Below are 17,500 nucleotides of genomic sequence, written 5' to 3'. Positions count from 1 at the left end.
GGTCCCTATACTCCTCCTCCTGCCCACTCCTGATGCAGCCCATGATAGCAGTGTCATCAGCGAACCTTTGCACGTGGCAGGACTCCGAGTTGTATTGAAAGTCCAATGTATATAGGCTGAACAGGACTGGAGAAAGTACAGTTCCCTGCAGCGCTCCTGTGTTGCTGACCACAATGTCAGACCTGCAGTTCCCAAGACGCACATACTGAGGTCTGTCTTTAAGATTGTCCATGATCCATGCCACTAGGTATGAATCTACTCCCATCTCTGTCAGCTTGTCCCTAAGGAGCAGAGGTTGGATTGTGTTGAAGGCGCTAGAGAAGTCTAGAAACATAATTCTTACAGCACCACTGCCTCTGTCCAAGTGGGAGAGGGATGTAGGGATGGTGCCAGGTTTCCCCCAAATGTGACGCCTGGTATTCACACCAAAGAGTTCAATCTTTGTCTCATCAGACCAGAGAATTTTGTTTCTCATGGTCTGAGAGTCCTTCAGGTGCCTTTTGGCAAACTCGAGGCGGGCTGCCATGTGCCTTTTACTAAGGAGTGGCTTCCATCTGTCCACTCTACCATACAGGCCTGATTGGTGGATTGCTGCAGAGATGGTTGTCCTTCTGGAAGGTTCTCCTCTCTCTACAGAGGACCTCTGGAGCTCTGACAGAGTGACCATCGGGTTCTTGGTCACCTCCCTGACTAAGGCCCTTCTCCCCCGATCACTCAATTTAGATGGCCGGCCAGCTCTAGGAAGAGTCCTGGTGGTTTCGAACTTCTTCCACTTACAGATGATGGAGGTCACTGTTCTCATTGGGACGTTCAAAGCAGCAGAAATTTTTCTGTAACCTTCCCCAGATTTGTGCCTTGAGACAATCCTGTCTTGGAGGTCTACAGACAATTCCTTTGACTTCATGCTTGGTTTGTGCTCTGACATGAACTGTCAACTGTGGAACCTTCTGTAGACAGGTGTGTGCCTTTCCAAATCCTGCCCAATCAACTGAATTTACCACAGGTGGACTCCAATTAAGCTGCAGAAACATCTCAAGGATGATCAGGTGAAACAGGATGCACGTGAGCTCAATTTTGAGCTTCGTGGCAAAGGCTGTGAATACTTATGTACATGTGCTTTCTCAATTTTTTTATTTTTAATACATTTGCAAAAACCTCAAGTAAACTTTTTTCATGTTGTCATTATGGGGTGTTGTGTGTAGATTTCTGAGGAAAAAAATGAATTTAATCCATTTTGGAATAAGGCTGTAACATAACAAAATGTGGAAAAAGTGATGTGCTGTGAATACTTTCCGGATGCACTGTATGTATGTTCCAGCATCACTTCAGAACGGCTGGAGCGGTTTTCATGAAACTTGGTAGACATGTTTCTCATTGGACGACTAAAAATACTGTATGGTGAAACCAACCGTAAGCCACCCCTTTCTGGGTAGGGTGTGGGGTGGTCTTGCGCTCTTGTATGCATGTTATCATCCAGTTGACGCTCAGAACCTTTCTAGTGTGCTCTGTAAAAGCAACCGACAGATTTATCATGAAAAATCCGTAGTATTTTTTGTTTGTCTTTTAATGTTTGTTTTTGTTAACTATATTTTCATCTTGCATTATTCTTATTGTAGCAATGTTATAGTGTTAATAGAATTAAATCAACCTAATAATAATATTAATTTAATTGACTTTTTTTACGTTGTCAAAAATTCTGCATGTAAAAACTTATTACTATAGCACAAAACAAAAATTAATCCGTCAAAAAACCTTTAAAAAGGCTTCGCTTTTCCCATTGTTTTTATACTACTTTGAACGTATTATGCGATAATATTTTGATTAAAATAGGCTATCTATTATATTATACAGTACACCCCCAAAATTCACGGGGGTTACGTTCCTAGAGCACCTGCGAATTGTGAAAAACCACAGCTTTTATTTGTGGTTAAAAAATGCCTTTTAAATGCCTATTTTTATAGATTAAACCCTAAATACAGTATGCCCCCACAGCACTTAATATCCCCGTTCCAATTAGGGTCTGGCATCTCGGTCGGGGCATCCATGTCTGAGCGCGCGACTAAACCCCAAAATATATTCAATATTTCGGCCGACCCTTCATTGCCGTCATTATCAGAAGCATATTATATATATATATATATATATATATATATATATTTATATATATATATATATATATATATATATATATATATATATAGTATAAATAATAATATACGGTTATTAATGTAGCCACAATCCTGCCGGCTATGCCATTTTGTTTCCTGAAGAGAGGTATTAGCTCTCTGGAAATGTGTTCTTTTTCAATTGCGGCGTTTTAATAACCTGAATTTAAATAAATATTATCCCTCCCACCCCATGCAAATTGACGGTTTATAAAATTACATGAGATCGAAAGATAAGCTTAGCTCTTATTTAATTTCGGCTTACGCTGCATAATTAACGGGGGAAACACACCGCAGTACTCAGTCCAAGGGTGGGGACCTTGCGTATGGAGTTTGCATCATCGTCACAGCGCAGGAAGGATTTCTCGGACTAATTCGACGTAGTCTCCTGTAGTCCGGGCGTCGGGTCTCCCAATGGCTGGCAATCCTCCAAGATGCTTTATGGTATTTCTCCACGTGCAAGCCCCCAAATGGCACAGAGCCCATTTCCAAACAAGGGTACAAAAGTTTAGCTGACATCAGATAGTAGGTTTTAAAATAACACTCAGTTCTCCTTTAGGCTGACACAGTCCTCCAGCTGTACCTGTCTGTCTTATCCTAATGCTTATCCTAATCTTATCCTAATGCTTGGCCCAGCAATTCTGAATGCTGGCACTCAGTGATTAATCTGACTCAGCTCTGCATGCTTACAGAAAAGAAATGAATTTATACAGTTTAAACAGATAAAGTGACAATTAATCTCAATATTATAACAAGATTCATATAACAGACCACCCTTTGTCACTGTATCTGTGACAAAACAAGTCCTGAGGATCTTATCCACAAAGTAAAAGGTACTCAATCCCCTCTCTACAATGTAAACAGCTCCTCAAGAATGTTTGTAAAGACGTGGAGTGTACTGCCGATCTAACTCCTGCTTCACCCGTCTAATACGCAAGTGTAGGTAAATATTTGTAATGGTGAAAATTATAATAATAATAATTAACAGTACAATTGGACAGTTACATTTAACATGGTGTTACTACATAGTGATCGTTATATTTCATCAGTTATATCATAGCATCAGATATTATAATTCTATATAGCATCTTAATGGATTTTACTATTCTTTGGTACTCATAACATTTCTACATTCTGTATGTTGCTATATGTACCCCACCCTTTGGTGTCTGATCCCTTGTTATAAGTTATAATAGTTGTAGCATAACTCAGATGCTATTCTGGATCGATTGCTATGATTATTACTTGTTCTTAAACTAGTATTATTGCATAATTGTACATTATATCCTTCCCAACTTCACTATTAGATGTTATATTCCCATTGAATTTACAATTCAAACATTAATGGTGGTTAATTATGCATATCCTCATACCTTTGAGCCCCTCTTATAACATTTTCAAGTCTATTCCTAAACTTTCTATATTCATGCCTTGTCCAGCCCAGTGGTTTATAGATAAGTCTTTTGCTTGGTGGCTTTCTGTATGAAGTATGACTGCTTTAGGAAACTAAAGTCTTTTACCATTGCTGGAAAAAAAAAAATTAAACAGTCCTGTTGCCATTAGAGATCTCATGAGATGCACACATGGTGACTTGTCCATTTTTAGCAAAGGAACTCTTCCCCCTAGGCTTGCCTTGGATTCAGCATTCATTCATGGGAGCCTTCTCATTCATGGGAGTCTTCAACAGCTGTCTTTAACAGCCTGTTTCTGTTAGAGTCCATATAACTGTTTTGCAGCAAAAATGTCTGCACACAGCATGGCTTCAGATTTTCCCAGCTGGACTTATAATCGTTCTTTGCTCATGCACTCCTTCCAGTCTGGACAAGCAAGTCATTTCTTCACCAGCTATTATGAGGTATGTGCCACAGGTCAAAAGTCATTAGTAAAAGTACAGTCTTTTTAAATCTTCATTTCGTGTAAAACCACCTTCTCACCGTTGATAAAACTTTTCACCACTGGCTTGGAGAGACTTTGGCACCATTAAATTGAGTGGCCAAAACTAAAATACTTGCTAGGCTAAGCTAAAAGAAGGATGACAAGGTATAACAAATATACAATATAAAACAATTCTTTATCAATCATATGTATAATATAATGCAGCACTATTAATGACAATTCTAGACCCGTAGTTCTCAGTTTCATATCATAAATAACAGAGATAATTTTAATATGACAAATTATTACATTTACTAGGCTAATGAAAAATGTGTCTTCAATAGAATAATACACTAATCAAAATTAAAACATCAGCTATACATTACAGGATGTTACATAGTTGTACTTTGATAGTTTTCATTTTTTTTTTTGTCTAAACAAAAATCTTATTGCAACAGCACAGTTCATATAGGCTAATGGTTCTTAATGTATATCTGAACATTCTATTTAGCTAAATGCATTATCACTAAACATTTAACCTTAGTACATTGATATAACAAATCTTTATAAGATTAATCACTTACAGAGACAACTCAATACATGTATGCAGTTGTAATACATTTTTTAATTACTGAAGTGATAATAATAATCATTTGTTATACATCAAAATATGTAAAGCTTTATACTGTTCTTATGTGAAAACTGATTTATTTTTCTAGTCTAGTTTTAAAAATAGGAACATTTTTAACCTTTGTATTTTTCATTTAAACATTTTATTATACATGATAACACTTGCACTAATCAGCATGCAAGGAAAATAATTCCAATAACTGCTGTTCATTAATCTATGATTGATAAACATTCACCACCCTTTGATTGGATTATTTCTAATGTCTCTGCCCAAAACTGCTATTAAGCTATTTCTTACAGCTTCTATAGAAAAAAAAAAACAAAATAATTTGTTTTCATCCGTTAGCCACAGGTTTTAATGAACCTGTAGGAAAAATAACATCTATAGGCTTGAAGTTATATATAAAACCTTATGCTTATAATACTTAATTCAAATTTTTTAAAATGTTTAAAGTCTTAACTCTTTAACTGATTGTGCGGCTGGCTGTCTTTTTGCCTTGCAAGGGCATAGGTCATCTTATATTTATCACTTGCATCTGTTTGTAGGCTTCAAAAACATTCCAGGCTTCACTTAACCTTAAACACAGCCCACATTATCAATATTCTTGTGATCACTTTTCTCAACTTTAATTGCTAACATTTTTTAGACAGTACATGTATTACTAAACAATTAAATTTGAATACGATTCCCGATTACTATAACAATTATTATATTATTATATTATATATATGGGACGTCTTCCAATTTTTTAGAGTTTTCCTTTCACATTATTAATTAGTCAGCTGACACATACACAGAAACACATACTGACAAATGACATAAACACGCATTTGCTACCCCAGACTCTGAATAAAAATAATTTCTTCTTCTTCTTTTCTTTGCTAGATTCTAAATCCCACTTAATGCCCAAGCAAAATTACTTGGCTAAACAGGGGTTCTTCAAACAACGTTCAGCACACTGGGGAAAGCAGCTGTTCACAAACAATCAGCCGTCACTCATTTCAGTCATTTCAAAATACAGTATTTAGCAATCGCTTCATTCTTTCAAATATCTTCACATACTCACGTTCTCTTTTATAATTGCATTTCATTCATTCGAGGTTGTGCATTTTTTCTTTAAAGTTTCACCATGCAACACACTTAAACGCGTCTTTTCCTTCATGCTTGTTATTACAACTTCTCAGGCCGCAAGCCGGTATCATTTTCATTAAATTAAGAATTCATCTTACCTCAGTTTCATACGCGCTAATTTCCAGATCATGAAACATCCGTGGCGAAATTTTTAGCCCAGCGACAGCGAGGAAAACATTAATTTTTTCCGTGGTGAGCCATAAATTCCAGTGGCAATCGAGGACAATCCACTCGGGACAACCCGTGGCGTTGTAACACGTGGACGAACCGTGTGCATTGGATTTTATTATGCCATTAAAGATTTCTACAATTTATTTTAGCGAGCGCGATCGAGCCGTTATGGATATTATCAGCATTTTATACCATTCATCTGTAAGTCATCAACTTCCAGACCTTCTAGATGCGAGATTGATTCATCATACGAAGTAAGTACCGACATGCCTATTTGCATTAAATCTTAACGCACAGCTCTTTATTGCTTTTTCAAAATATTGTTTCTTGCGTATGGAGTTTGCAGTCATCGTCACAGCTCAGGAAGGATTTCTCGGACTAATTCGACGTAGTCTCCTGTAGTCCGGGCGTCGGGTCTCCCAATGGCTGGCAATCCTCCAAGATGCTTTATAGTATTTCTCCACGTGCAAGCCCCCAAATGGCACAGAGCCCATTTCCAAACAAGGATACAGAGGTTTAGCTGACATCAGACAGTAGGTTTTAAAATAACACTCAGTTCTCCTTTAGGCTGACACAGTCCTCCAGCTGTACCTATCCTAATGCTTGGCCCAGCAATTCTGAATGCTGGCACTCAGTGATAAATCTGACTCAGCTCTGCATGCTTACAGAAAAGAAATGAATTTATACAGTTTAAACAGATAAAGTGACAATTAATCTCAATATTATAACAAGATTCATATAACAGTATACTGTACAGTACTGTACTGCTACGTCTCCCGTGGTGCTAGAACATAAAATACCGATGTTACCGCTATACGTACTGTAATTCATGCAAGCTCGTTTTCTTTAGTATGTGCTGTCATTTTCTTTGTTATAAGTAGAGTAAATACATAATAATTTCATTTAATTAAAATACAGTAAAATGTATGGGTACTCACTCAAAGCTACTCGGGTGGCACCTCTTCTTCAGGTGCTTCAGGAGGAGTCATATCTTTGGACGTGTCTTCTTCCTATGGGGTTTCGTGCTGGCTTTTCTTTATAGGTTTCAGGAACATTGTGATGGGAAGTTGCTGTCGTTGTTTCTTCATGGCAGCATCGATGCCATTATTAACTGTGAGAGCCCGAACCATATAGGGATCCCATGCTTCAATCATTCCTTGTAAATCGCTTCTGAAAATGATCAAACCATCCCTTACTGGCTTGAAAATCTTCAGGCTCTGGTGCTGTTGATTGTCCTGGTTGCGGATCTTCGGTACCTTGTAAATTGTCTCCTGTAGCGAACTGCTGGTACAATTTCCGTGCTTTCTCAGGGATGATGTTACCGTCCAAGGGGATGTTTTTCTTCCTGCAGTCGGTGATCCACAATGCCAAGGCAGATTCCATCCTGACGATATTTTAATTCCTTATGGTCGTAACCTTTTTGGCACTATCACAGAAACTTACAGATACAGTACTCCGGATCGCTGCCTCGTTGCTCTTTTTTATGTAGCGTACAGTGCTTTCATTAATGCCATAGTGGCGTGCTACTGCAGCATAACCTTTTAGTTCCCAGAGCAAATCCAGTAGTTCAACCTTCTCTTGGAGTGTTTTAAACTGCTTCTTGGGCTCAGGGCATTTCGGTGACATCTTGTGCATTTAAGAATAACAAAATGAAAACAATAACAAAATGGAAAACACAAAGACACTCAGCTGGAGACGCGTCACAGGGCAACACTCAGTCGGCAGCAAGGAGAAATGAATAACGCTCTCGGATTGGCTACTTTCATCATCCCAAACCGTGTTTCCCTCAGCAGTGGTAAGCCCACTCAGTTGGAGACGTGTCACAGGGCAGCAATCAATCAGCACCAAGGAGAAATGAATAACGCTCTCTGATTGGCTACTTTCACCATCCCAAACTGCGTTTCCCTCAGTGGTTGCTTCCTGTTCTCTTTACAGCACCGTATTGCCACGAGAAAAGCCATAAAAAATTGTGGAGGATATTCGTGCTTTCCGCTAACAATTAATAGTTAGGTTCTAAGTAAATATCCGCAAATGACTGAGTCCGCGAACCCTGAGCCGCGACTTTGCGGGGGTCTACTTCATATAGGATAAGTAAGCAATTTTATTTTTATCTGCCATAAACATCCTATATTTATTTTGTGGATTCAACGGCTCTCTTTGCGATTTTTATTTATTCATTATACATTAATGAACTAAATGTTTTTTCTTTCACAACATCGTAGCTAACATGTTGGTGTTACAATTTTTTCGTACAAAAGAAATATAATTTTTTTTTAATACATTCATAATCAAAAAACTAATTTAATTAAGTTATCAAAATCGAAGGTAAAGTATAGACCAAATATAGCTATGATATTTATCTTATAATGTTTACTAAGGGGTGTCCTGCGGTGGGTTGGCACCCTGCCCAGGATTGTTTCCTGCCTTGTGCCCTGTGTTGGCTGGGATTGGCTCCAGCAGACCCCCGTGACCCTGTGTTCGGATTCAGCGGGTTGGAAAATGGATGGATGGATGGATGGATGTTTACTAAGGGTCTTCGCTCGCCAACCCCCCCGGCCTGCACTACGTGCCAACCACTTCACGTCTCTGCCGCTCGCGTTGTGAAGAGGGGGGGCTGAATGCACCCCAAGGAAACGCGGTCGCTCTTCTGAAACCCCCTCTTCAACTGTGATACAGTGGGAAACAAATATAGTTTTTTTTTTAACTCATATTTGCTCGATCAGCTGCTGCCTTGCTGCTGCTGCTGTGCCGCATGATCTGCATCTCACGCGGAGCTCTGAACATTTAAAAGCCTGTACAGCAGCTCTCCTTTTGTCTCACTGCCTTGTCTCTCTTCTCCCCCAGACATCCTCTGCATACTTCTGTCATATCACCTATGTCCATATATTCAATCTCTTTTCGCTTTTACCTTATCGTCAGTATTGCATTGACTTTTGATTCCGTGTTTTGAATTACATCGTGACAACGAAATGTATAACTGCCTGTGAGTAAATATTGTTTCTATCTCACTACATGAACTGTGTCTGACAATAGCATTCACACAAATGAGAAATGATTGAACTGTGTGCGTGGTTGTAAATGTTTTAGATGTGGGCAGGACTTTTCCAAATCTCTTTGCATAAAGTCTTGTCTCGAGGGGCTTGAAATTTTCTCTCGCGGGATTTCACTTTCACGAAACAACAAATCTTTTCATTCTTGTGGGTACGCCTCTTCATTGGGAAGAAACACTACTTTTCCCTGATGGCAACATGAATTAGACAATCTACAAGTCTCCGACTTAAAGTTTAAATCCAAACAATATATTTGATCTCTTTTTGCTGTTCCGTTATTTCACTGAATAATATTTTCCGTTTGTTTCTGGTAATGCGAGCTTTACTATCATTTTTTGAGACTTTCGAATTTTCGTACTTCCATTATCTCTAACCTGCTCTGCATGTGTATTGCACCAACATTTTTGAATTGTTTACGACATTCTACTTTGTCATCTATGTCTTTTATTTCTAGCCCCGGGCGTGGCTAAATCCCTTGGCACAAAGCCTCATCTCACGGGACTTGAAAGTGTCTCTCTGAGAAAGATACGTCTTGTCTCTCTTCCCAAGATTTTTTTATTATAATAAAAAGATTTATATAGGTAAAATATTTAACCTTTATTTGATTGCAAAAGAATTTCAATTGGAAGAGTCTAATTGGAGATTTGGTCTTATATGCCTGTTATCATCCACTTGATGCTCGGAACATTTGGACAATCATTGAAAATTTCTGGAATCAGTTTGGACACAGCCTGTTTCTCACATGGACAACTTTATGTGGCACATTCAAGGGTTGGAAGTCCTAAGAACCTTTATATATTGGCTAAAGATTGAAAAACTAAAAACATTGTATATAACAATGCACTTCAGTAAACAATACAAGCACATTAGTAAGTCTTCATTGTTTGTTATTTATTTTTAAAGTTGTCTTTTTTTTTTAATTATATTTTTCTCAAACATTTATAAAAAAAAAACACTTATTTTTCCTCCTGGGTATTTCAGCTCCAAAATAATGCAGGATATTTCCATTTAAACAAACTCTTTAAGGCTGTTTTTTTTCTTTAGGGCGGAGTGGTGGCTCTGAGGCTAAGGATCTGCGCTGGTATCCAAAAGGTTGCCAGTTCGAATCCCTGCCACTGCCAAAAGAGATCCTACTCTGCTGGGCCCTTGAGCAAGGCCCTTAACCTGTAATTGCTCCAGGGGCGCTGTACAATGGCTGACCCTGCGTTCTGACCCCAAGGGGTATGCGAAAACTAACAAATTCCTAATACAAGAAATTGTATAAGGCGAAATAAAGAACAAAAACAAAACAAAAACAAAACAACATGCTTTTCAAATCTGGTTTGTCAGATAATCCCTCTACTAGATTTGTAACATTTGTTATTGTAAGTTTTATATCTACATCATTATCTAGTAAAGAGTAATATTTAACACATAAGTCGATTCACATTTCAGACATCACAAACTCCTGCTGCTATAATGTCTGAATCTGTCACTTTTTCATGTTTCTACCAAATTAAGGTAAATAATTAAGTGTAAAAATCATAATTTCTACATTAATACATTATGCAAGAACTCTTGTAAAAACATTTGTTGTGCTTTTTTCAAAGCATCTTTTTTGAGTGAGCAAACTTTATTATTCATTAGCCTAATCAGAAAATCAACTAGAAAATTTATTGGACTGGTGTTACTTGTATTCAGTTAATTGTAACTGAGAGACTGCATTATATTTGCCAATAAATTATTCACATATATGATACTGTGCTGCTCATCTAAGACATGTTGAAATGTAAGTAATCGACGTAGACCTCAGCATAAACATTTGCATGCATACTGTATGTCTATGTTATATTTCATTTGTTAAGGGATTCATAAAAGCAGTGTTCATGTTTGTCTTTTGGAACAGCAGAGACATAGCAGCTGGACGAACACATAGACACTACGGCACATGTCCTTTTATTAAGATGAATGCTGTATTTATTTTGCTATGTTTATCATTATGTTTGTAATTATATAAATATAGCATTTGTACATTTGTGTTCAGCATGCTGTTTTATCCATATTGCTATAATTTAGGGGTTGGTGACATGACCTCAAATTCAGATCACAATATTTTCAACTATTCTTCTGACACAGATACAGTATTGTGATATAAAAAAAATTTTTTAAGCCTTTCAAAATTAATAAAACTAAAGAAATAAGTCACTGTTTCCAGATTAAAAGATTTTGTTCTTATATTGTGCAAGTGCTTCTGTGATAATATGAAGCTGAAAAGTGCAAGCATGTATCATAAATTTATCAAAAACATTGAATAAAGTCAAGTATTTTAGCTTTTATAAAATCCAAATAATTACAGCTACATTGACACGTTTTCCAGGTTACAGAAAGTGGAAAAATGTTCCTTTTTCAAATAGTCTTGCAAATTATAATGAATGTGTAACTGTTGACTTTACAGTATTATTTGAAAACTGAAACTTCTTATTTTGTTCTGTGTGTTCCCAACTGGAATTTTTCAAAGTTCTTTCATCAGTTAAAATTCACAACTATGTTCTTGGCAAGTTCTTTGCCAGAAATACCAGTTGACATTAACAGTATTAACAGTTTCTTGCTTTAGTTCTACCCTGTGGCATGTAACAAGTTTTCCCCTGGTGCTGAAAACCCTTTAACAGGGTGAACTTGTGGAAAGGATGTACAAGTTCTTCTTTGCTTGGATTCTCACAATTAAGCAACAAATTACAAAAAAAAACTTGCCTCTTAGCAAATGCTTAATCTTCAATGTAAACATTTAATCTAATTTTATGTGTAGGTAAGAATATTAGTAACATTGTCTACACATGCAGTTGCATAAGTTCCACTTGTTTGCAAATAAAAATCACAAATCAAATAGAAAGATTTATCTTATTAAGTACAAGACGTAACTATTTCAGCCAAAAGGCACCTTGAGATTTTGTTAAAGGAGTGTAGATTTTTTTTCCTTGGAATACCTTAAAGAGGTATACAGTTTCTCTTTCTCTAGTATGTGAGTGATGTAGGCAACTTAAAAATGAAATAAATCAAACAATCAATTAATATCTTGTTTTCCCAAGAAAAAAATTGTTATTTCAAATGCTTTAACACTTTGCTGTAGACTTCACAAATGCCAGCACTGTAAATTGCAGCACCCTTTATATTCTAAATTTGTACTTGGTAACTTTTTAGCTAAAGTTTAGGAAGTGAATTTAGCATGGTCAGTATCCGAACTTTTTTTCTGTTGTCCTTTATTTCTGCTGATTGGTATTATTTTTAGTATATTCAATAATGTTCTATCCATAAGCAAAATTCTCCTTTACAAGAGGTTTAGAGTACTACTGTACTTATTATTTAAACTAGTGTATGCAGTTGTTGAGACTTAACTGTCCTTTTTGCTTGTCTTTCAAGATGCAATTGCAGAGCTCTGTAAGGAGTATACAGAAAACGGAGAACCAATCACCGATGACAGCACCAGTCTTCACAAATTTTCATACAAACTGGAATATTTGTTGCAGGTACAATAACTTTTTTAAGAACAAGATCTCTGAGAAGTGAGGAATTTGCAGACTGACCTTCAGGCAGCAAACTGATTTTATTTAGCACTGATGCGTTACAAGTTCAGATGTTCAGAGGCTTTTTTCCATTTTTATGGTCCAAAGACATGCTTTTAGGTTGATTGATGAATTTAAATTAGCTCAGTAGTAAGTTTCTGTAAGCTTGTGAACTGCAGTCTCCTCAGTTTGGGTCCAAGCCATGCACCTCCTCTGCAGGAATAGACTTCAGATTCCTGCTAACCTTTATTTATAACATGCACATTCTGAAAATAGATAGATATGACTCAGCCATGTAAACTGAGGTGTCAGACATGGTCATTTTAAGTGTGCCTTGGAAACTAGAAATAAATTAGACTAGTATTGTCCAGTCCTGTTCCCTGACTATAGCTGTTTCAAGTAGTCACAGTTTATATGTAATCTTAGCCAGCTCTTTTTGCTGTGGCTTAATTTTTTTCCCAATTTAAAAAAAATATTTTGAATTCTTCTTAAGTGTTTCTTCACATCTTTATTAAATAATACATATTCATAGTTTATTTTTGGCTAAATCTTGTGGATTCACTGTATCCAGCAGTGGGTGCTCTTTTGCCTCGGGATGCATTTTTTGATGCAGAATTGACTAGAACCAAATACCATACCTATTGTACCAATGGCAGAAAATAATTACAAGAGAGAAATATAATACAAAAAGAGATGTATGTATTTAACTTGCTTTAAAAGATAACATTCATTCCTAATCTATACATATTAATAAAAGGCAAAGCCCTCACTGACTGACTGACTGACTGATTGACTGACTGACTGACTGACTCACTCATCACTAATTCTCGAACTTCCCGTGTAGGTGGAAGGCTGAAATTTGGCAGGCTCATTCCTTACAGCTTACTTACAAAAGTTAGGCAGGTTTCATTTCGAAATTCTACGCGTAATGGTCATAACTGGAACATATTTTTTGTCCATATACTGTAATGGAGGAGGCGGAGTCACGTATCGCGTCATCACGCCTCCTACGTAATCACGTGACCTAAAAACAAGGAAGACATCTACAGCACAAGTCAAACGCGGGAACGAAGGTAAATGACCTTAATTTTTGACTGTCTTTTAATACTGTGTAAGCATACATATTAACACATGTGCAATTAAACGTGTGCATTTACGGGGTGATTTCTCAGGCTTAAAAGCTCGCCTTTTATCAAACGCGGGAACAAAGGTAACTGACGTTGTTCACTGTCTTTTAATACTGTGTAACCATACATATTAACACATGTGCAATTAAACGTGTGCATTTACGGGGTGATTTCTCAGGCTTAAAAGCTCGCCTTTTACTAAAAAGGTAAATGCAAAACTATTTTCAATCATTCTATGATCTGCTTCTCACAACTGAAGGCACCGTGGCTGATGTTACGTCACTTGCTGTCCGACCATAAGCGTTACCTGCTAGGTAACCAGACACTCACTTCACTGCCTTTCAGGAATCGAACCTCTGAGGTTTTCTTTTGTTCTTAATTAAAATTTAAAAGCAATACTTAACCGCTGCTAAGCCCCTCTAGCGCTGACGTCCGAGGTTCGATTACCGTAAGCAAGTGCAGTGAGTGTGTAATTACATTCACGGCATTCGTAGTCTGATTCACAATATGATTGTATGGGTGGTTACTTCCAGGTAAAGCTTATACTTGGCCACCAAGTCAGGTCGAAGTGATCACTCGAGTAAAGGCAGCTTCACAAAAAAACTGATCCTTAACAAACTGTTATTAGTATATTTTCCCTCAATTTAAAAATGTTTTATTTTCTTCTTTATAAAAATTTAAAAGCGGTACTTCGCCGGTGTGAAGCGCGTTGATTTGACCGACTGACACGTACAGACATATTCATGAGTGCAGGTACTTCGGAAAGAAAGCACCGTGTAAACCTAAAGTTTAAATTAACTTCATAGACCTACAAAAGGTTGCCATTTATTTGAGGCAAGATTGCTTTTCTTCTGTACAACTATACGTTGCATTCTCAAGAGTGTGCTTGCACGGCTTCAGATATATATATATATATATATATATATATATATATATATATATATATATATATATATATATATATATATATATATGTATGTATGTCTATATATAAATATGTAAGCTTATAAGTACTGCCTTACTTCTCTTTAAGAAAGGAAGATGTAATGATACTTGATTTAAACGATTCCATGTCTTCATGGGTTTGCGTAGCTTATTGTCTAAAAAGGAGAAACCCTCATTTATAAAACTTTGCTGCAGATGACATAGATTATTTTCAATATCTTTACACGTTTTTTTAAGACTTATTGACTGAAATGGGCTTTCACGAAAAAAGTTAGGGCTTTGCTACAGGATACACCCTCCACAAGTTAAGCAAGTAAAAATAAAATATATATTTCTGTTTTATTTAAACCTTTTAAGTTCATATGCATAGCCCCATTTGGCTGTTTAATTTTTTTTTTTCTTTCTTCAGTAATATTTAATCTCCTTAAAGAAAAAGAACATATCCATTTTACTTTTTTTGTATCTCTGTAGTAATATTTTAGTGTAAAAGAATAACCAGTATTTAAACCTTTTATGTTACTTTATACATTTATTTTACACAATGTTGAAAAATTAATAAGAAAGCTACATATTTTGGCAGCTGCTGCTTTCATTTTCAATGAAATGAAAAAAGCTCTCCAAGAGAAAACGTCAATGAAAAAGAAACAGTTTGCACTATCTAAAAATCAGAAACCCTCATTTATAAAAGTTTGCTAAAGATGACTTAACTGAAAATAAATGAATAGTTCCTATGTGTATAATACATATTTATCTATTTTACTTATGCCTTTATTCCACCAACTTACAACATCTGAGGTACAATTTGTTACATTACTTTTGTTTTTTGCAGCACAGGCAGGTGAAGTGACTTCCTCAGGGTCACACAGTGGTGTCAGTACCACGATTTGAACTGACAAGCTCTGGGTTTGCTGAAATATTACTGAAGAAAGAAAAAAAACGAAAACGGGCAAATGGGGCTATGCATACAGATGTCCATCCGTCCATTATCCAACCTGCTATATCCTAAATACAGGAGCCACTAAGTAGATATGTATATATATATATATATATATATATATATATATATATATATATATATATATGTATATATATATATATACAGTTTATATATATATATATGTATATATATATATATACAGTTTATATATATATATATATATGTGAATGTATATATGTATATATGTACGTCTAAATATATATATATATATATGTAGATATGTAAATTTGTATATGTATATATATGTTTATGTGGATGTGTATATGTGTATATACGTATGTATACGTAGATATGTGTATATGTAGATATGTATACAGTGGTGTGAAAAACTATTTGCCCCCTTCCTGATTTCTTATTCTTTTGCATGTTTGTCACACAAAATGTTTCTGATCATCAAACACATTTAACCATTAGTCAAATATAACACAAGTAAACACAAAATGCAGTTTGTAAATGGTGGTTTTTATTATTTAGGGAGAAAAAAAATCCAAACCTACATGGCCCTGTGTGAAAAAGTAATTGCCCCCTGAACCTAATAACTGGTTGGGCGACCCTTAGCAGCAATAACTGCAATCAAGCGTTTGCGATAACTTGCAATGAGTCTTTTACAGTGCTCTGGAGGAATTTTGGCCCACTCATCTTTGCAAAATTGTTGTAATTCAGCTTTATTTGAGGGTTTTCTAGCATGAACCGCCTTTTTAAGGTCATGCCATAGCATCTCAATTGGATTCAGGTCAGGACTTTGACTAGGCCACTCCAAAGTCTTCATTTTGTTTTTCTTCAGCCATTCAGAGGTGGATTTGCTGGTGTGTTTTGGGTCATTGTCCTGTTGCAGCACCCAAGATCGCTTCAGCTTGAGTTGACGAACAGATGGCCGGACATTCTCCTTCAGGATTTTTTGGTAGACAGTAGAATTCATGGTTCCATCTATCACAGCAAGCCTTCCAGGTCCTGAAGCAGCAAAACAACCCCAGACCATCACACTACCACCACCATATTTTACTGTTGGTATGATGTTCTTTTTCTGAAATGCTGTGTTCCTTTTACGCCAGATGTAACGGGACATTTGCCTTCCAAAAAGTTCAACTTTTGACTCATCAGTCCACAAGGTATTTTCCCAAAAGTCTTGGCAATCATTGAGATGTTTCTTAGCAAAATTGAGACGAGCCCTAATGTTCTTTTTGCTTAACAGTGGTTTGCGTCTTGGAAATCTGCCATGCAGGCCGTTTTTGCCCAGTCTCTTTCTTATGGTGGAGTCGTGAACACTGACCTTACTTGAGGCAAGTGAGGCCTGCAGTTCTTTAGACGTTGTCCTGGGGTCTTTTGTGACCTCTCGGATGAGTCGTCTCTGCGCTCTTGGGGTAATTTTGGTCGGCCGGCCACTCCTGGGAAGGTTCACCACTGTTCCATGTTTTTGCCATTTGTGGATAATGGCTCTCACTGTGGTTCGCTGGAGTCCCAAAGCTTTAGAAATGGCTTTATAACCTTTACCAGACTGATAGATCTCAATTACTTCTGTTCTCATTTGTTCCTGAATTTCTTTGGATCTTGGCATGATGTCTAGCTTTTGAGGTGCTTTTGGTCTACTTCTCTGTGTCAGGCAGCTCCTATTTAAGTGATTTCTTGATTGAAACAGGTGTGGCAGTAATCAGGCCTGGGGGTGGCTACGGAAATTGAACTCAGGTGTGATACACCACAGTTAGGTTATTTTTTAACAAGGGGGCAATTACTTTTTCACACAGGGCCATGTAGGTTTGGATTTTTTTTCTCCCTAAATAATAAAAACCATCATTTAAAAACTGCATTTTGTGTTTACTTGTGTTATATTTGACTAATGGTTAAATGTGTTTGATGATCAGAAACATTTTG

At 36.6% G+C, this 17,500-nt stretch overlaps 1 protein-coding gene across 2 annotated transcripts in view; it reads left to right on the top strand.

The window, feature by feature from the left end:
* Window positions 1-17,500, top strand: part of fyco1a (FYVE and coiled-coil domain autophagy adaptor 1a) — a 600,194-nt gene that overhangs the window by 37,809 nt on the left and 544,885 nt on the right. For both annotated transcript variants that reach the window (XR_007935327.1, XM_028804043.2), the window contains exon 4: window positions 12,420-12,526. Coding sequence is in view for 1 of the 2 variants with exons in the window: in XM_028804043.2 (XP_028659876.2) it covers window positions 12,420-12,526 (107 nt within the window). In the remaining variant the exon portion in view is untranslated. The remainder of the gene's footprint in view (window positions 1-12,419; window positions 12,527-17,500) is intronic.

This window comes from Erpetoichthys calabaricus, chromosome 6 (genome assembly GCF_900747795.2).
Source record: "Erpetoichthys calabaricus chromosome 6, fErpCal1.3, whole genome shotgun sequence".
Lineage (NCBI taxonomy): Eukaryota > Metazoa > Chordata > Cladistia > Polypteriformes > Polypteridae > Erpetoichthys > Erpetoichthys calabaricus.
Note: the sequence above shows the minus strand (reverse complement) of the source record. Positions and strands in the feature narration are given on the sequence as shown.